Below are 21,844 nucleotides of genomic sequence, written 5' to 3' on the forward strand. Positions count from 1 at the left end.
ACATTTACTGAAGCATATGGTACGAGGGCTGAAAAGGGCGGATTCTCCCGAGGGTTCATCTCACAATTTTTACTTTTTTCTTTAAAGGGAATCAATCCTTTATTTGAATCTGTCACTTTTAATGTGTGACCCTCGCAAGCGAAGTATAAATCGTGGTGTGGCTCACTGGTTAAAGCGGCAGACTCTGAAGCAGAGATCAGACCCGGGACCAGGGTTCAAGCCCCGACGCGGCAGGGTCTTGGGCTCAATGTCCGCGGACTCGATAATTCTCCCCTCGGCGCCTACTCTAATCATGGGTCCCACGCTGCAACTCTGGGCAATAACTTGCTTAATCTCCACAACGGCCCCTACAACACTGGGATGCCTGGCTTCACCTTGGGGGTGCCCAGGAGGGGCATCTCACAGAGAGAGCCAGGAAGGGTTCCACAGTGTTATACAGCACCGGGACGCCCCGTTGGGGCAGCTGTGCGCTTTACAAAATACACTACATTTACATTTACTTCCTCCGCTTTTACACTAGGATAGCACAGCAGGTTCTTGCGCCTGTCCGCTGCTGCAAAGACCCATGTACAGCCAGCAAGGCAGGGAGCTGAATGTCAAAATGTTTCTATCATATCTTCATTCTCCTCGAGATAAGAACACCAGCGCCACAGGAACGGGTAATTGTAGCATCAGCAAGGCTATGGTGTCGTTGTGTTTCACACTTGTTCACAAGAGGCTTTTGCGTGCAGATAAGAACATGCTGGCGTTTTTTCACACCTGTTAAAGTCTGTAAGGCCTCTGCATTCACCACACTTTCTGAGCGCCAGGAGTGCCTCGTCACGAACCTCATGGCCAAAACTGGATATTTACAAACAGCGAGTGTGTAGGGGCGCTCCATTGAGATCTTATTTCCGTGTGAAGATAAGAACATGTTTGTGCTTTGAGACTTGTGTCAAGTGAGTGCTAACAAACAGGTTTGGTTTTAACACTCGAAGGTGTGTGCCTGTTATGGAGACATAAATATGTCAGTGTTTTTTTTCCCACTTGTTTACGTGCGTCACGAGCCATAGGCACCTATCAGCATCGTAGCACTTGTATAGCGCCTCTTTCCTATGGCACCTGTCAGCATCGTAGCACTTGTATAGAAACAGGTTCCCCTGACAAGGCAGCAAGGCGCTTCTGTGGGATTGAGAAACTCTAGGAGCTGCTCTGACAATTGGACACTTTATTTATTCCTTTGCACAATAATAACACCAACTGTCATCTCCGTCCTGCTCCGCCCCCTCTTCCTGTCCCCCCACACCCCCAGTTCCATTCCCTTCTGCCTCCTCTTCTCTCCAGCGCCAGCTCTCGCAGCACGGAGCTTCCCGAAGGGGAAAAAAAACATTTTCAATGCCAATAGCTCAAAACAATGTCATTGCGAGACCAACTGCATTGCAAATGCTTGTTTTCTCTTGCAAGTCATCCCTATCTTTTTAAAATGGTCCCTTCATATTACCGTAATTTAAAGACAATAGTACTTTTTCATGGCACCAAAAAGAAACATGTGCTTCAAAACTATAACGGGTGTCTATGCTTGCCTACCATGAAACATCCTACTGTTCAAATAAAATTACATGCAATTGTTAATTTTAAGTGTGCGGCTGCTTGCTTTCTTTTCTCTAGTCTTTTTTATTTTTATTTTGTGGTATATGATTGCAACACTGCAACAAAAAAACCTTACAAGAAAATTAATCACTACACTAGAGTGGCAAGGCCAGATCTTTTTGCCAAGACTTGTTTTTATAGGTTTTATTTGTTACATGAGTGTGACTAAAATGCTAACGATGTTACTAGCCTTAGCTCAAAATTAGGGGGACTAAATGTTTCACTCAGAATCTATTAAAAAGCTATGAATCCAAAACAAAACAAAAAATATCAGATTTCAAATGATTAAATATATAGCGCTGGTACCAGACGTTATAGGTAACAATGGAAATATAAAAATGAAAGCGGGGTACAAGATTACGTGGATATTGATAATTGATTTTGTTAGTGGTCTAACAGGGATCTAATGTGAGTGAGAAAGCTATTATATTATACTGAAAAATTAGCTATATACAGAAATTAGTCTTAATTTAAATATGTGTTCAAATAAACTATTTTAGCAACTGGAGTGGCCCTTACTTGTTGAACTCAGCGGTACGGATGGCGCGGTCTGTTAATGCTTTCTCAGCCTATGCCGGGGGGAGAGAGTTCATACACTGAGGCAGCAGTGACACCTAGTGGTCTGTCTTAGAATTTCAGTGAAGACTTTTAAACTAACAGAGGTCCTTAAATTATGAAATCAGCAACTCTACACATTAGCAGCATCAGCAGCACGTTGATTGTGACAGCTGCAGCCAATTCGGACAACATCCTGAAAGATATGTCAAAGACATTGACGTACTTTTTAATGCCTTTTAATATATTATGGCTTTGTTTCACCACAAACTGCGTTTGAATGGGGATAAACATTAGCCCAACCTCTTCCCAAAATCTAGGTGCATATCAGCAACAACCGGCGATAATTATCGCTAAGCGCACTTAGCGCTAGGATAATTATCGCTGGCTATCGCTTGTTTTTATCAGGGAGATAGCACGCTATCAGCGACACTTATCTCCAAAGCAATAAAAACAATCGAGTTAGCTGCCAAATGTGCAATTATCGCTGGGATTCCAGCGATAATCGCACATTGTTTGGCGGTACGTTGCTGATAGGGAAGGGCATACTTAACCATGATATCCACCTTCCATTGGATATCATGGCTAAGTCAAGCTAAAAGCAGGCGTAAGGAAAGTGGCGATAACCGTGGTTAGAGCTACTTTTCTTATCGCTATGCTCGTTAGCGTGCCCATTGATAATTGGAGAGATGTTGCTTAGCGACATTTCTCCAGTTATTTGGGGAAGGAACGCCCACTTTGCATCTCATTAGACATGCAAAGGGAGGCGTAGGGAAAAAGGGTGCTAACATGCGATTATGCATGTTAGCACCCTCTTGGTGACAGGGCGAAAACATTATCTCCGCTTTTCTGCTTTTTTGGCTTTAAAAGCCAAAAAAACTGAGAAAAGGCCCTTGATGATATGCCCCGAAATTTCTAATCGCAGTGATATGTCTCTGCCCATTCTCCCTAAACATTGCACAAACTGTTGACGTTATTCCTTCAGGTTGATACTTAGACACGCACAGAAATTGACTACTTCACTACCAGCAAAGAATGCTGCATAAATGTATCTGACGCTAGGTAGCCTCATTGACTTTACGCTTCAAAACCATAATGCAATATGGTACTCTGAATCTTCTTCACAAGCATCAGGCAACAGCCCCTTCATTCTTTAATGCTAAATACTGTTCACTTAATAAAGATATCTTCTGATGTGAGGACTGTGCTGTAAGATTCAGATCATAGGAGAAGAACATCGTTTTACCTTGTGTTAAATGTACACCTCATACCTCTGAGCTTTTTTTGTTTCGTAGTTTTTTTAATGTCGTTTTATGCAGAGCAAACTTGAACCAATAGTATTGGATTACTTTACATGAGACCCAGTTGCATTATTTACACAAGGACGCATTACATTTCTTGTAGGTGCAGCAAGATTAAGACCCTTATGTTCAAAGATTTCTTTTATGGATCCTTGAATTGCGAAAAGCAATGATTCGCAATTTGCAATTCCTTAAAATGGAATTAACAAAATGGATTTGTTTGGAGTGGTACCAATTTGCACACCAACTTTTAACAAATCCATAGGTATTTTGAGTACCGACCTATGTACTAATGGGTTAGTTCTCAAAATACTGATTCGCAGTGGTCGCAATAAAAATGCATGGGATAGGTCATACATTGTGACCCACTATGATTGGCTTCAATGACCGGCATGGTGGCCGCCTGGGGTCACCACCTCATCTGTGACTGCTTTTAAATAAAGCATTTTTTTTTAAATTAATGCAGCTGTTTTCCTTAAAGGAAAAAGTGATGTGTTTAAAAAATATAATGAAACAAACCTTTTTTTATGAGTAGGAGGTGGTCTCATGGACCACTGCCTGCTCATTAAACATTTTTGTGAACATTCACAAATGGGGGGGGGGGGGGGGGGTTCCTGAGGACCCCTTCCTATTTGGGAATGGCTTACAACATCCTTTGAGGAGGTGGTATACTATTAATGTTTTGTGACCAGATCTCGGTCTTCAAAATTAATACATCCCTAAAGGAATCAGTATTTTGAAGCGTCACGCTTAATGCCCCCTTCTAATTCCCAATTTGGTACCTATTCTCAGATTCAATTAGTGGTTTGGTAATATCCGGTAACATATTACCAAATCACGGATTGGGTTTGGTGAATTTAAAAATGCCATTTGCGGTCGGAAAAGCTCTGATTTTACGAATCAGAACCTTTCCAGCGTATAATGGCAAGGACCTTGGGGCCCTTGGGATTTGTCCAGAATCACAGATTGTTGAGCCAAACATGATGTCGAGACACAAACCTGCCTCCCCAGTTCCAAGGTCGGCAGACTCCGCCATGCGCAGTTTTCTCACCATAATTTCACTGCAAATGTTGCAGATATATTATCAATAACGTCATAGAAGCGGTCATGAGTGATGTAATATGTGGGTTAATTAGCAGTGCATGACGAGGGTACGTGTTATAGTTAATCTAGAGAGCTAGAACTGCAAATTTCTATGGTTTTGTGTGTGTTAAATCTGAACCTAATTCTAAGTCCCTATAACCTTTGGTTTTATAGTGAATGTATAAGGTTTTTCAAATTCTATTCTCTAACTATAACATCCCTGTAACCTTTATTTTTTTCAGTGAATTTCTACGGTTTTTAATGTGATTTCCTAACCATAACGTCCTTGTAACCTAGGTACGAGAGTGGGTGTGTGAGTGGTTGTTTCGCATTGTAAGTGTGTGTGTGTGATTCATATGGGGGGCAGCCTAACCACCGAAGTGGATCCACGAATCCACAACACCCAAAAAAAAAGTTTTGGGGCAATTTCTGGTCCATGAGGGGTCCATCACAGGCCCCTTCATCAGTGCCATGGGGTCAGAGGACCTCTACCCTGACCCCTTCCATCAGTTTTAGGTTTCAATTTTTCCATGCTGTGAACGAGTCCCGATACATAAAATGGTGGCCGCAACTTTCCTGTTAGATTGCGGCCAGCCAATAACGTCATTGCTGTTGGCTCATGGGACCACAGATACACCGCAGAAGATTTGCGGTGGATCCGCCTCTCTAGATATACGTACATTTTTTTTTCTTTAATAACTCCAACACTACTAAACAGATTTGAACCAAATTACAAAAATCACTTTCTGGACAAAGATCGAGCTTTTTGCCAAACTTGGCGTAATTCCGTTCAGCGGTTCGGGCTGTAGTCATGTCTAACAGAGAGATCCAACTTGCAGTGTTTTAAAATTGCAAATAGTACAGATCAGACAATTAAAAAACTGAAAGGGAGTTCTGAATATTTAACTATTGATTTTTAAAGAGAGACAATTAAGTTATTAACAAGTGATCAGGGTTGAGTAGCATTTTTTTAATTTATTTATAGCCACCACTCCTTTATTTGAATAATTGTTTAATCCTTTTTTTTAAAGTAGGTAGCCTGTATCAATGATTATTGTCATTGCTTTGGACTAGTCGAATGCTTATGTGTAATTATTACTATTTGCCCCAAATACAATAAGTGAACTTTAACTACACTAGACACGGGCAACACTATCTTGTGGTTGCAGTCTCATGAAGAACTGCATGCCAACATTGTTCCAGTGTCACACAATGTGGCATAATGAGATGGACAGAGACAATCATTAGGTAACAAAATTACTTTATCACATTAGCCAACACACGGTGTTTCAACTCTGCATTTGGAAAAACGTGCCAGACGTACATTCCTCAGAAGGGGATATGCCAAAGCTTTTAGGAGATGCAATACTTCTTAACGGCTGAAACTAGCACAGCTGACTATCTGAATTACAACACGTCTTTAAAATGCATGTAATACAACATGTTGTAAACACTGTTGAACCTTTACCACACATTTGTTGTTGTAAAGGCGGATACTTATGATGCACACAAACAGATGCTCACAAAAAAAAAGAAAGGTTAAAGTGACATTCTAGTTAGGTGAAAATATCAGTTTTAACATAAGATTGTAATTGTTTTTTAAAACAGAAATTAATCAGTTATAACTAACTGAAGTAACTATAAGTCGCACCCTTGCCATGCAGTGTTCACATCAATGAGGAGTTGGCCTAACGGCTAGGGCGCTCGACCTCGGAAACCTGGTTTGTGTCTCGGTAATGTCGCTAAAACCTCCTGTGATTCTGGGCAAATCCCGTAATCTCCCCGTGCCTAAAAAAAATTAAAGTGTGTCCTTGTGTAACGTAACTGGTGTTATGTAAAGCGCTCTGATACCCGGTTCAGTTCAAGTTCGCGCTATATAAAACTCTGCAAAAAAAAAAAAATTATGTCATTTCAGATGGTCTATAGATATTATCAATAACTTAATAGAATATGTCATGAGTGATATGTGAGGTCATAAGCAGTGCATGGCACGGTGACTAGTTATAGTTATAACTGTTGGGTTTACGAGTTTTTTTAGTTTAACTTAGTATGTGAAAACTGACACTGTCAATGAACTAGATCGTCACTTTAACTTTTGATATTGTCAGTGAATTTCTAAGGCCTTTTTAATGTAAAGAGAGATGTTTTACCATACCTAACTAGAACACTACTTTAACCACTTTTTTCCCTGTATTTTTTTTTATTACCATAAGCCAACCACCCATCAATATTTATCGAACAGTCGCAAAATTATTAGCAAAACAAAGATTCTATTTCCCATCCTAATTAGGTCCCAACTAAAACTACACAGTGGCAATCCTTTTTCATAGATGGATATAAATTAGGCGGCACCCCAACTCAATTCTTCTTTGCTTATGTTCCATCAAGGACTACATAAAAACGTTAAGATAAAGACTTACTTTGTGTGTAATCCGTGCTGGAATAAAAGAGAAGGACATTTGACTTGGTGTGTCGCATAACTTTTGTCATATGGTGCAGAAGTGGCTCCTTTAAGGGGCAGGCACGACGTTGCAGGCTGTATGTTGTAACAAACTTTAAACTCATCACACGTGTGTGTACACACACACACAGTGTATGTGTATGTATATATCTATATATATATATCTATATATATATTACCTACTGGCAGTCGCCAGTAGGTATATATAGTTAGGATTTTTTCTCTATGGGATTTTTGAAAATTCTATGTCTAATAACTTTGGCGTTTGAGGACGGAATTGGCTGAAATTTTCAGGAAAATGGCACATTTTGTTTCTGAGCAGCCCCTGACAATTTGGGGGGGTTTCATCAAGGGGGGGGTCGAGAAAAAAGGGGGGTCCCAAAACGCGTTTTTCCCATGTTAATTTCCATAGGGCGGTTTGCCTCACTTTTAGCTCGAACGGCTGAATGGATTTGCACGAAACTTGGCAAAATTGTAGGGACTGTTAGCCTGATGTGCCTTTGCTAGGTCTCAATATATGTGCTCCAGTGGATTTTGAGTAATTTAGGTTCAAAAAAAGATATATATCTGGGCGGAGCCTAACCACACATCTGATCTGATTGGCTGTCAGCACTTCATCCAAGAAGTGTTGGCAGCCATCTTGGGACCAATATACATGATAGCACCTCATTAAAAAGCATTGTAGTTAATAGAGGGTTTTAGGACTTTAGTTACATTATAAATCATTTGTTGATGGTACCATACTCGTTTTAGGAATTGTGGTGGGTTCTAAGGTGATTTTACCATGTGAAAAAACCTTCTGCTGTGATATCATGAATATTGTTTGAAAGAAAACTAATATCTCATGATTTTCCCACAGTGGTTTGGAAGGGGATCTATAAGCTAAACTGAAAGCATATTTTCTGTAAATTCACATTATCTTTCTCAGTCATGTGAAAATGAAGTCTGACATTCTCAGTAAAACATGTACATCCAACAAGGACAGAGACTGTCAGTTGATTCCTTTGTGTTCTACTGCAGCCTCCTAGAGTGTTCTAAAGAACAACTAGAGCGCTAACAGTCCTACTTATTACAAAGGTATGGCACACCTGAAGCCATCTTGATTGGAATAAAGTGGTAACTCTTAAAACATTTAATTTAAAAAGAAACAACATGAGGGGGTATATTTTGCCATAGAAAGTATGATTAGTGCTGCAGAATGAAAAATTAGGGCACATTTTGAGTGACTTCTCAAATCCTTTTCTATTTCATTAAAACATTCTGACATGCAGTCTCCCAAAATGGCCACCAGAGACAAAAGAGCCCAAATGTAGCCCAAATATCACCCAGATGTAGCCCAAGTATAGCCCAATGACAGAATGTCCCAGAGTGTTCTAAAGAACAACTAGAGCGCTAACAGTCCTACTTATTACAAAGGTATAGCACACCTGGAGCCATCGTGATGGGAATAAAGTGGTAACTCTTAAAACATTTAATTTAAAAAGGAACAAAATGAGGGGGTATATTATGCCATAGAAGGTATTATTAGTGCTGCAGAAAGAAAAATTAGGGCACATTTTGAGTGACTTCTCAAACCCTCTTCAATTTCATTAAAAAATTCTGACATACAGTCTCCCAAGATGGCCACCAGAGACAAAAGAGCCTAAATGTAGCCCAAATATCACCCAGATGTACCCCAAGTATAGCCCAATGACAGAATGTCCCAGAGTGTTCTAAAGAACAACTAGAGCGCTAACAGTCTTACTTATGACAAAAGTATGGCACACCAGAAGCCATCTTGATTGGAATGAAGTGGTAAGTCTGAAAACACTCAATTTAAAAAGGAACATCATGAGGGGGTTAATTTTGCCATAGAAAGTATGATTAGTGCTTCAGAAAGAAAAATTAGGGATCATTTTGAGTGACTTCTCAAATCCTCTTCTATTTCATTAAAAAAATTCTGACATGCAGACTGAAACATGCACTTTGAATACCAGCAGCAGACGTTCCTGGTGAGCAGTAGCTTTACTACAGTGATCTAATGTGCAACTAGAGTGCTAACATTCAGAATTTATGGCAAATGTGTGACACATCTGAATGCCTTCTTGATGGAACCAAAGTAAACAAGCATTGAAAATGCAATAGATCTCGCCCTCGTTTAAGTTAAAGCCATTCTGTTTGTAATGAGGTGGCTTTTTAGCTTTGCTTTTATTAGTGTTTTTTCAACTTTCATGTAAATACCATGCATCTGTATGCATATAAGTATATGTATGCATGCATTTATGTTTGTATTTATATAGATATACAGATGATATATGTTTATATATGTATGTATATATATATATTCACTGAAAAAACCATAGGCTATAGACCATATATAGTTAGGAATTAGCATTTACAAAACCTTGAAAATTCACTGAAAAAACCATAGGTTATAGACCATATATAGTTAGGAATTAGCATTTACAAAACCTTGAAAATTCACTGAAAAAACCATAGGTTATAGACCATATATAGTTAGGAATTCGCATTTACAAAACCTTATTTTACTCACACAAAACCATTGAAATTCCATATATAGTTAGTTGCACTAACTATATATCGCGCACCCGCAATCCACTGCTGATGATGTCACATATTACATCATTCATGACATGGTCAGTGACATCACTGATGACATCACTGATGACATCTCAAATGACATCACTGATGACATCACTGATGACAACATCCAGTGACTGTATGTTTCTGTGAAGTTAAAATACTTCTTACATATTGAAGAATGAGTGGATGTATAAGTGTCTGGATGAAGGATTTAGTAGGTGCATGACTGACTGTATGAGTGAGTGATTAAATGTGTCTCACTGAGTGCATGGGTTAGTGACTAAACTGTCTTAATTTGTGCATCATTATGTCTGTTGTTCTGTAAACTGTTGCATGTGTTGATAAGTAGCTATATGAGTAACTATATGGGTTATTGATTGGTTGCCCAAGTATTTGTATGGGAGACTGAGTGTGTGTGTGGGTGGCTGGGAGGTGTATGACTCTGTGCATATATGTGTGAGCAGTTGATTCACTAGATGTATGGTTTCAAAAGTGCATGTGGAAACAGCTGTATGGGCGGTTGACTGTGTGCATGAGTGTATTGGTGAGTGAATGGATATCTCAGTGCTACATGTCAAAGTAAGTACATATGTAAAACACAGTACATGTGAGAGTTGACATATATAAATAACTGTGCATAAGAGCCAGTGAATGTGTGAGTGGCTGTATGGATCATTGTGAACTTGTATCAGGGATTGTATAAGAGAGTAAATATGTGTTAGTATATGTTTGAATAAGTAAAGTTTGTATAACTGTATAGTTGAGGAAATGGAGGTGTGATTGATTCTTTGCATGACTGACTAGGTGTGTGAGTAACTCCATGGATGAGTGACAGTCTGTGAGTGTCTGTTTACACTGATTGTATCTAAGGTTATATTAGAGTCTGAAGAGGTTCATCGTATTATCACATGAATGATATCATCAGTGATGTGATCAGTAATGTCAAATGAGATGTCATCAGTGATGTCATCAGTGATGTCATTTGAGATGTCATCAGTGATGTCATTTGAGATGTCATCAGTGATGTCATCAGTGATGTCACTGACCATGTCATGAATGATGTAATATGTGACATCAGCAGTGGATTGCGGGTGCGCGATATATAGTTAGTGCAACTAACTATATATGGAATTTCAATGGTTTTGTGTGAGTAAAATAAGGTTTTGTAAATGCGAATTCCTAACTATATATGGTCTATAACCTATGGTTTTTTCAGTGAATATATATATATATATATATATATATATATATACACACACACACACACACACACACACACACACACACACACACACACCCTAAAACAAGCAAAGGTTAAAGCAACATAGGTATAATAAAAAAAATTGCGTTTATTTAATTTTTTTAAAACTAAGAAAGTCACTGGAAAAAATAAAGGTTAAAGGAACGTTATGGTTAGGTGAATTAGTCCATGACAATATTAACGTTTTGAACTAAAAAAAACACAAATTCACCAGTTATAGTTAAAAGAGCTAGCTATAACCTGTACCCCCACCATGCAGGGCTTACAACCTCACATATTACATCATTCATGCCATGTTTTATGACATCATTTATGACATCCCTGTACCCTAAATACTCCTTACTTCCCCACCCGATAGCCTTACCCATCTCTGAACCCTAACATCTCTTACTAGACTGTTCCCTTACTAATACAATGTTCCCATAAGCATCCCTGAAACCAAAATACACCGTACTACCTTGTGCACATACACATCCATGAACCTCTAAATGCACCTTACTGCCCTGTATATTTACCCATCCCTGAACCGTAATGTCCTTTACTACGCTTTATCATTACCCAGCTCTAAAACATAAAACTCATTCCACTCCTTGCCCATACCCATCCCTGATGCCCTAAATATACCTTACAGCCCTTTGCCCTTACTTATCCCTGAACTCTAAAACCTCTTACTAACCCTTACTACCCGATACACGTACCCATTCACAAACCCATAAATATTACCGACATTCGCCCTTACCCATCCTTGTACTTTAAAACCCTTGCTTGCCGTTTCCATTGCTCATCCCTAAACACCCTGAAACCTGTACTATCCCATGCCCTAACCCAGCCCCGAACCCTAACAAACCCGTACAAATACTTACCCATCCACGAAACCCTTAAATTACTTACACCCCTGAATTGCCATACTTCCCTAAATAAAACATGTTTAAAAGAACACTTACCTGCGTTGTAAAGTCTAGCGTTCTAAAGTACTGAAAAGGTCCCTCGGTGTACTTACCTGCGTTGTAACTGTTACATACCAGCACCTCATCCAAACCATTCATAGCAGTATCAAATCTTGAAATGCTTTTAAAGATTCCTTACCAAAATATCTTACAATTGTGTTAAAATGCAACACCTACGTGCCGTCACCAGAAATAGTTAAATATTACTAAACTGAAACCATAAACTCGAAATATAACTTCACAAGTACCTACATTTTTTTCCTGTTTACCGAATTGTTGTTTTAGAAAGCTTTACCTTTTATTTTTTCCCGGCAAAATCATGCTGATGGTTCCCATTTAAGCGTGTGGCGCTGTTGTTTACTTCCATTCCACAAGATGGCAGTAGAGAACTATTCCTTTTACGTTCAAAAAATTTAGGCCATTTTCCAGCCGTCTTCAAATTTTAGCTATGACGTAGTTCAGTAATGCCCGTATCACCAACACTTCTATATCCCTCCCACAAATATCGCAACCTACTGCTTGCTAAATCGCCAAATTATTTAAAAATCAACGCACACAAAAGTTGTGGACCGGGCATATTTGAAATAAATAAACAACCTAAATGTCGGAGTTGTTATTAAAAACACAGACAGCCATTTTTGCCAATATAGAAATTGGAGAATACTGGAGAACCTTTGAAATTATTCATATAATGTCTCAAATTGTACCTTAATTACCTTGAAGATTTTTGTATACCAATAGTATTCTTAAGTACCCTCCTCTGTCTTTATGCAGTATTGTTTTCATAATCACTTTATTTTTTCAATAAACCTTTACTTCAACTTAAAAAAAGAAATTGGAGAATACAACGGGAAACTCTGTCAGTTCTTAATGACTTAAAGATACAAGCTACTGAAAATATTACTGTAAGGTATCACTGGTGTGTGGTTTGGTCACGCTACGCTACCTGGTCATTTCCGGAAATATCCCTATTACTCTGGAGAAGAAAACTGTCCTGTGAACAGATCACCAAACGTGTTTACAACCATGAATCGTTCGGATGTTCTACGTCACCCATAACTCTCCCATAGGAGCTGGTGCGGAGAAAGCCTCGAGTAAAAGCAGTGATGGAAGCGGCTGCTCGAGTGGCTGTGCCCAACCACGAAGGCTGCCATTGGGCAGGCTTTACAGTTTCAGCTCCGCAGCGCCACAGCAGGAGAGGGCCATTATTAGGAAACCAGTTCGAGCCGGTCCATAAACAAGAAGCCTGTATCACACTGCTGGGCCCCGCTCCCAATGCACAAGCCACTCTAGATGTGTTGGGGCCTGCTGGCAGCAGCAGCTGGCATTTGTAAGTGGAGAGGGTAAGACCACAAACTTTGGTGTGCGAGGGTAGGCCCAAGGAGATTCGGGTGGTGGTATTGGGAGGTGAATATTTCAGCAAGCATTGGCAATACCAATAGGTCTAGCTTATGAATGCACTTTCAAAGCAGATCTAAAAATCCGCCTACGATAATGACTGCCCTCTTCTCATTTGTGCTGCTGCCAGAGAAAATGTAAAAAAATATCTAGTTATCCAAGTAACTTTAATAGCCTTGTAATGCCATGTGTGCGCCTGAAGGGCCAAGCTCTGACAACTAGGTAAACAAAATAATCACAGCTGTGTGGAGGGCAAGTACTTATTTTTGTGGAAGCACACAACCTCTGCCCAATCAAAACATGTACTCCTGGCTGCCAACATGTGGGCGGAGCCAAAGCCCCTCCCCTGGTGATTCTCACATAATTGTCTGGCGACCGCTGCACTGTCAAGCCAGGCCATAAAAAATGGTTAAAATGGTGCATTTTCCATCAGAATTTGTGGAATAAATTAACGAAACACGTGAGACATGCCTTGATGCAGCACCTGCTACTGCGCCCCTTCATGACCAGCACATTCCTCCTCAGGTGGTTGAGTGTAGCTCCTCACCCCCTTTTCAAAGGTGGGAACCATGAAAGGCCGCAGGACACACCTGAGATGTCCTTAGGTCCCTCCTACAAGGAAGGACCAGACCCAAAACAATAATGCTCAAGATCAAACCTAACCACTGATCTAAGGACTCACATTACTGACGTCCCTCCCTACCATCAGTGTGATCAACAGGTCCAAAGTTCAGACTCCCAACCAGCCAATGTGGGCGGTAAGGTAAAAAACTGGAGCTTTACAAGATATCTTAATGAATAAAGGAATAACGCACTGAGGCTGCAACCCATCCTCTGGCACATGTACACTATACTACTCCCCGCTTATTAGCAGTGTGATACCTTCCATAGTATTCATTACTTGTGTCCATACCTGAGCCCGAAAACTACAACAGCCTTTTAATTCAGGGACCTAAAACATACAAGTCTCAATAGTGTCAAGGTGTGGAAATTTCGCAGCCAACATTTGCGAACAATTTTTTATTATGGTTTACATCTTTCCTATTTCGTTTTTATTTAAATGTAGTTTCTCTTTGCTACATACATACATCATCATTTACAGGGTTTTTTTTGCACTGCCAGGTGGAAAACCTGCTTTGTGTTGTTCTATCCTCTCTGTTATCTGATCAGAAGTATCTGGATTCATTTTTAACTTAGCCCTTGTGAGGGCCACAGCTCACACATACACCGGGCCAGGTAATTCAAATTAAGACTATCACCATGAACCTACAAACTGCCTTCAGCTAATCTGCCTCAAGACCACCACCGGCCCACCAGCTTATCTACGCCTTGCTGCCAGCCTTACCTTTTCTGTTGCCAGGTGTGTGGCACGCTGCACACGATGGAGCTGAACATAAGGGCAGTGACGAAGGAGAACAGCACAAGGTATATGAACCCCTCCACTCCATCGTAGCAGAATCCAGTCAGAGCTTGGATGTAATCCTGGAGAGACAAAATTAACCTGTTGGTAACACCTATTGCCAATGATGGGGTGAAAGAGTCACCAACAGACAACAGGGACTCCAGAAAGGTATCTGTACAGAAAGTCCTTGATACACATCTCATGTAGAAATAGTTAAAAGACTTACTTCATCTTGACAGTAGTCTTTCCTTCATTCAACTAACTGTCCTAGCACACCTGCCTTGCACCCTATACACGCAAAAGATTCTCCACCACATACCAACTATTCAAAGACATATCCCAGCCCCCAAGTGCCGCACAAGACCACATAGAGCATTAGCACTTCCAACCGGTGGCAACGCTCTATCCGCGACAGCCGTACGGATCATCTAACAGTAAAGTACAAGAAGTATCTTCTAATGAGATGTCAGCAACAAGGAAAGTTGTCATTTGCAATGCCTAGCCAAAACAAGGATTAAAATCCTTAAATATTAGGTCTCAAAGCCACGCCTTTGAAGGAAAGTACGGAATGTGTTATCATTGTATAAGAACGAACTATAATGTCATTGCATGTCTATACTGCACATAGATCTAATGAAATAAAGACAATATAAAGCACTCACCACTGAGAAGGCTTAAAGGCGCTGTGAGCAACTTTAAATAGAAACTACTGCATAAGTTCATACAGGCGCTATCAACAACATGTACACTGCACACAGACTCCCTAGGCACAGCTTCAACCCAATGATGACAGATGGAGAGTAGTATTCTAATCTCACGCCAGACACATCCCTGCTTCAGCCAATTAGATGAATGGATTTCTGCAATCCTTTTTACGAGATCTAAAAACAGCCTGACCCAACATCCACCCGGTAGTAATCTGCGACACTCACCAAGTGTAAACTGCGACAATCCACCAACGCGGTCAGGTGCTGCAGGTTGACCTCAGTCGTATTAAGTACTGCCTGGATCCGCGTTAAGTAGTCCTGAAAAGAAAACAAACAGGTTAGAAATCACAAGTTCTGGGGAACAGTTTGCCTCACAGAGGAGAGATCCCAATTGTAATAGGGCTGGTGAGGAGATGAGGATATGCGGATGCAGGGAAAATGCTAGATGGACTGTGGTTAAGCTGGAACGGCTGTGAGTTTTTCAGCCCCTTCAGCCTAAAATCTGTCCTGGGGAACCAATATACAATATTCTTATGGGACAAATATAATTTACTGCTGCCCAGAAATAAATGTTTATGGGCATTTATTGTGCAGATCCTGTAGTATTAGAAAATGTCAGAAGTTTCTATTTCCTAATTCGCTGTCATCAGGGGCGGCTCTAGGCTCATGGTGGCCCTGGGCAGGGAGCGTAGGTAGGGGGCCCCGGAAGAGGGGGTCCAGGCGGGGCGGAGCGCGGCGGCCAGAGAAGGGGGGGGTCAGGGGGTTTGGAAGTGGAACAGAGCCGGAGGCCGCCAAATCCCTGCCAGGGGCCGCCACGCAAATATGTATCCATCCTCAGAGGATTATTATATTAAGGATATATATTGGCAAGGTGGCCCCTGGGGTTTGGTGGCCCTGTGCAGGTGCACAGCTTGCACATGCCTAAAGCCGCCCCTGGCTATCATAGTGCTGGATAACGTACCTGCCTGCAAAACCTATTGCTTTTATACAATATATTAGAACAAATTGCTGCAATGTGACTCGTTTGGCCTCACTTTTCAAAGACTTCTTTGAGGAGAAGCTTGCTAACCTGCAACACACACACTGTGGAGAGGGTTGGACTCACTTATAATAACAGACAAGGATGCAGATGCAGTGTGTGGGTGTGCCATGGTGGCCATTCCATGGAATGTCTAATGCAAAGTCCAGGAGAAATAATGCTGTGCATAAATCTCAGGAGCCCCAGTGGACCCCTGATATAAACAGACCGAGCCCAGTCTTACCTTGGAGTTGGGGAAATCTTTCACAGCAGATCTCATCAGGTCCAGAACGTCGTCTTGCATTTCGACCACGGACTTGTGGCTGCTTGACAATTTCTATTCAACAACCCAAAGAGAAGAGTCACGATCTACATAGTACACTGCTTACGTAAAAGAGTTACAACTGCTACAACCCTGAAGTGGAACGAGAAGCACACCCAGAGTGAAAGGAGATGGGATGCCATTGATCAACACACTCTTTTTAAACCAGAGCTACTACCCCAAGAATCTCATCAGCAGAGGCAGCTACCATGCCATAAACAAATGTTCGAAATAGACGTCTACAATGTTGATAAGCACGCTATGACACTTCGTAAGCGAGGGACAAATTAACGTCACATATGGGCACATTAAAGCAAGAAAAAGAAAATGTTCTGGAAGACTACAGACCTGTGAATGTTTTGCATAACATTTTAGTTAAGTGTAAGTTTTGGAATACAAATGTATCCTGTGATGAAAAACTAGAATAACCATGTACAAGTCCTGCTGTCTCCCAAAAGAAAATATCAATCACGTTTTTCAGTGGGTAAACATTTTCTAGAATACTAAGAGGGTTTACAATTTCCTGCCCAAAGTGAGGATCCTTCTATAAACCAATGTTTTTCTGTAAAGGGTTCAAGCACCCACTTGTTTTCTCGCAGGGATTTAACAATGCACACACCAGCCTCTTTTTTAAGTAGCTTAGATCATCCACTGATTCCAATCCAGAGGGGCAGGTGGCTGGGATAGCGCCAGGATTCCTGTGAAATCTCCTTTACCTCCAGAAACTCATTTGAGAGAGAGAGAAGGCTGGCGTCACGAGTTCATGGGTCCAGTATTACTGTGGAATAAATGGTAGCTCTCAACAAGACTTCTCATGATGGAAAACTGAAGAGAAACACTCTGTTGCCACCAAGAACCATTTGTCTGAGCTATTCCTTAGGCAAGACTGGAACTGCACAAGAGCACAGGAGCAGGGTGGAGGGCCCATCTCTTGTGCTATGTATTATGATGCAGCCCTTTGCTCCCTAAGTCGGTGACTTTTTCTCACGAGACTCCTGCACTGAGCAGGAGAGCGACTGAGCAGCTGAGCATGAGAAGGAAGGGTAACCTGCACAGGCTTGTCGGGTTGGAACTGCCACAGCGGGCACCAACAGGAGGAGCTAGGCTCTAGTCCCTTGTGTACCGCGCATGCACCAGAACAGACAAAAATGCCTTAACTAGCTCTTGGTGAGCAAGGTATGCTTTACCTCTTGGTACAACAAGTCAACAACATCATGCCCAGAAGGCGGGGCAAGGTACAAAGGCGGCGACTTTCTCCCAGATGGAAAGTGGGGCTGAATCAGACAGCGATGAGTCAGAAAAAAGACTGGTTTCCAGAGGGCCCTCAGCTCCCAGACACTTGCTGCACAATTCCCAGTGAATATGAATGGAAGAAACTGCCGGCTAACCGTGGAAAAATGGTTATATGGCCAAGCAATTGAACCATCCATTCTTCACTAGCATCTACTCTGTAAAGTTGATCTTGTAGGAAAGGAATGGGTCAATGAGGTATATATCTTGAGACAGTACACACCAGAAGTGTGCTTTATGCTTGGTACATAGATCCAGTGCGCCCACACTTCTTAACCCCTCTTACTGATGATGAAATCCAAAGTTGGCTTATGTTACGACTGCCCTTTGCTGTGCATCCAGGCCAGATGGTAACAAAGGACTGTGGCACCTCTGGAAGCTCTTGAGTGCAAGGTCTGCACTAAATGCCCATTTCCCAAAAGGGAGAAGTAGACAGTAGCAGGTCAAATACTGCAAATGGCTTGACTGGCATGGCTTAAGTCCAGACCACTAAATCATAAGCTTAGAAAAAGAAGAACAGAAAGTGAAAAACAACAAGGAACTTCAGAAACAAAAACAGCGAAGGCCCAGCACACAATGTTGCAGAGCACAAGAGGAGCATGTTCTAACCCATAAGGATGGGTGTGAAAAGGGGAACTGGTAAGAATGTACACTACTTTAGGGAAGAACTGTGTGGCCATGTATGATGAATGACCATCTGAAGGGGGCAGTTCATTCAAGTTCTACATGAACACCTAAAGTTCTTGCTTCCGGTCTTGCTCCAAGATGGCATGTTAGCAACAGAATGAGCATAAGAGAGAGCTAGGATATAGAAGAAAATAAGTTACTTACCTGTAACTGTAGTTCTCCAGTATTGGTATATTTCATAGATTCACATGCTTCAATAATTCCGGGACTCCCACTTTGACGACGGGGAATGATTCAAGTATGTGAATCTATGAAAGAGCCAATACTGGAGAATAAATAATTACATCGATCTTCTATGCTGCAGCCGCCCTGTTTTCAGGCTTTTCAATCATTTTGTAGTTCTTCTGTCTTCTATAACCGTAACAGCCTATCCAACTTTGGACTCCTTAACATGTATTACAAGAAAGATAAAGACACTGTCTTCTAAATCAAGGGTGTTGGGGCCTGTGGGCCGGAACCCCAGTGCAAGATGTGGCTTGTGTGGGTCTAATTAAAATGAACTGAAGAGATTCATGCTTTTTAAATAACTTCAATTTAATAAAAAAAAATCTGATTGACGTAACCACTTGCACTTCCATTTATAGATGGTTATAAAAAAATGATTACTCTCCTAACCTTATTCAATGATAGTTGTTTAAAGCACTTACCATGCTTATCTACATACAGCTATCGCTACCTGTGAAGTCCCGGGATAACATTCCCTTTGTTGAAACAGAGTTTGTGGGATATGCAGAGGAAGCTGTATCTCACTGCTGAATTGATGAGTACTATGAACTTGTGATCAGATATAGTCGGAAGTTCCAAAAGCCAATAAAGTAGGCTTGTACCTAGGGTACGCTCAAATTTCCATCTCTAAAGGTTTGTTCCTCTGTCAAATACTCCACTCGCACTATTTATTTATGTCACTGCTAACCCCTTCGCTGTGGGGGTTATTTTCCCGCTGTGCTGGGTGGCGCACGGCGCCCGCTTGCTCATGACGAGCTGAGCTCGTCATGAGGCACGGCGCCCGCATGCTCATGACGAGCTCAGCTCGTCATGACCACACCTGTTCCCGTGGAACGCTCAGCACAGCAGGGGAATTATCCCTGCATGCGAGCGTTCCACGGCTCATGACTAGCTGAGCTCGTCATGAGCACCGGAGCGCCGTGGCTCATGTCGAGCTCAGCTCGTCATGAGCATGGAAGGAGTTACAACTTGCATAAACTAGTCACCAAGTTCTCACACCCAAAGTAAGAGTCCGTGAATTCTGTTCAAAACCAGAATTCGAGGGCAGACACAAGACCTATAGGTACTACTGAATGCATTGGACTTGACCTTCCAATTGTCTGGATCTAACCAAAAGAGTGATTCAATTTCATTCACGTACCTGTTGGAAAGGATTTGCGTGTCCAGAGCCACAGTAAAGGTAATATTGTAGGATGTCTATTTAAAAAATAAAAATAAAGAGATGTGTTTATTTGTCAACTTTTCTTAATGTTCACTTACTTTCATCCTTTCAAATAGCACACAGGTTTAGAACTACCATGAAAATGTGGAACCTGATTCAGGAAGAAGCTAAAATGCACAGAAGATCTGTATTTAAATGGAGTTAATCCAAAAACAGCATAATAATAGGTAAGATCAGTAAAATGTCTGAAACCAGTAGGAAGGACACTAAATCTGTTTGATGCATATTTTATACAATGTTACAGCAACCAAAGCCAGTCACATTGTTAGAGAAATAACTTCTTATAGTGATAACAAATAGGATTCTTCTGTTTATTCCTTTAATTGTGGGTGTTCAACATTTTGTCCAAAAGTCATTAACTTACATTAAATATGCACAAATATTTACTGGAAAGCTCTGTTAAAGAGACATCAAGGTTCTTGACATACTAGAATACATTATGAAAAGCATTCAGATTATTTCAGTGTAAGTAATGTTATGGTTAAAATCCAAATCATAAATCCACTTGGGATCTGCAACAGAACTATAGATCGATCCCCTATGCACTGTTCAAGAATTCACACATCATTAAAGCCATCACTGGTGACATCTCATATGATGCCACCAGTAACAATCACTAATCTTCATTATATACCCCACATGCCTTGTGACCCTACATCTGATCCCAAACCCCTCGGAGAGTGCTCGCCAGGTACCTTGGCATTCCCATTACCAACAACACTAGGACATGTTACACAATTTCCTTTCTTCCTTAGGCTCCACTGCACTTCTGTGTCAACGGATGGGAGTTAGCACTTTCTGTGTCGTGCATAATGGGGTTCCGCCATCAACAAACCCGTACAGAATGGAACCCATGGACTTTCCATTCTCCTTTTCAATAATACACAAGTTCATTGGCTGTTGCACGACGCTTCCCCTTAGACCATCTCTGGTAACTTGCCAGGGTACAGATAGCTAGGCATTTCTGATAAACGTAAGGATTCGGAGCAGCCTGTAGAGGTAGGCGCATATATCAACAACAACAAAAAATGTGTACTAGTGAATGAAATCTGCCCATGAATAGTGGATGTAGAATCCAATAACCGGTGGAGAATGCTTTTCTTTTCTGTATGAAACACAAACGTCACTGTTAGGCCATGTTTCAGCCACTACGAATCATCTTGCAAATACTTAAAAATAAAAGAAGGGGATTTCAAAATCTCTGCAAAATAAAGGATGCTAGTGCTACGGGAAATGGCCTGAACAACACGGGCAGAGCCAGGCATGCCGTTCCAACACAAGCGCAACCACGCTTGCCTTAATCAAACATATGCTTTAACCACTTATATGCGTGTTTAAAGCGATGCGCGGTCTAGATGATGGAATGGGCAGGCCCAGGAACAGGAAGGATCAAGAGAGGACATGGTGAGGTATATGGGGCTGGCACGGGGGTAGTTTTTAGGGGTTGGTGTGGGTTTTAGGGTTCAGGGAGGCAGTTAGAGTAGTTTTTAGGGCTGGGAGGGGGGTCAGAGTAGGTTTTAGAGCTGGGGGGGCTGGCTAGTTTTTAGGGGTCATGGAGGGGTCGGGTACTATAGGGTTCGGGGGTCGGGGTACTTTTGAGGGCTGGGGGCGCTCAGGGTAGTTTTTAGGACTCAGGGGGTCGGGTTAGTTTAAGGGCGGGGTACTTTTATGGGCTCGGGGGCTGGGGTAGTTTTTAGGGCAGGGGGTCAGGGCAGGTTTTAGGGCTCAAGTCGGGGTAGGGGTAGTTTTTTAG

General features: G+C 41.4%; 1 protein-coding gene across 3 annotated transcripts in view; it reads right to left on the bottom strand.

The window, feature by feature from the left end:
• TTYH3 (tweety family member 3) overlaps positions 1–21,844 on the bottom strand; it is a 256,084-nt gene that overhangs the window by 18,671 nt on the left and 215,569 nt on the right. For all 3 annotated transcript variants that reach the window (XM_086940630.1, XM_086940631.1, XM_086940629.1), the window contains exons 8-11: positions 20,011–20,066; positions 16,590–16,682; positions 15,553–15,645; positions 14,564–14,700 (exon numbers count right to left, since the gene is read on the bottom strand). In XM_086940630.1, the coding sequence (XP_086796756.1) occupies positions 14,564–14,700; positions 15,553–15,645; positions 16,590–16,682; positions 20,011–20,066 (379 nt within the window). The remainder of the gene's footprint in view (positions 1–14,563; positions 14,701–15,552; positions 15,646–16,589; positions 16,683–20,010; positions 20,067–21,844) is intronic.

This window comes from Lissotriton vulgaris, chromosome 10 (assembly GCF_964263255.1).
Source record: "Lissotriton vulgaris chromosome 10, aLisVul1.2, whole genome shotgun sequence".
Lineage (NCBI taxonomy): Eukaryota > Metazoa > Chordata > Amphibia > Caudata > Salamandridae > Lissotriton > Lissotriton vulgaris.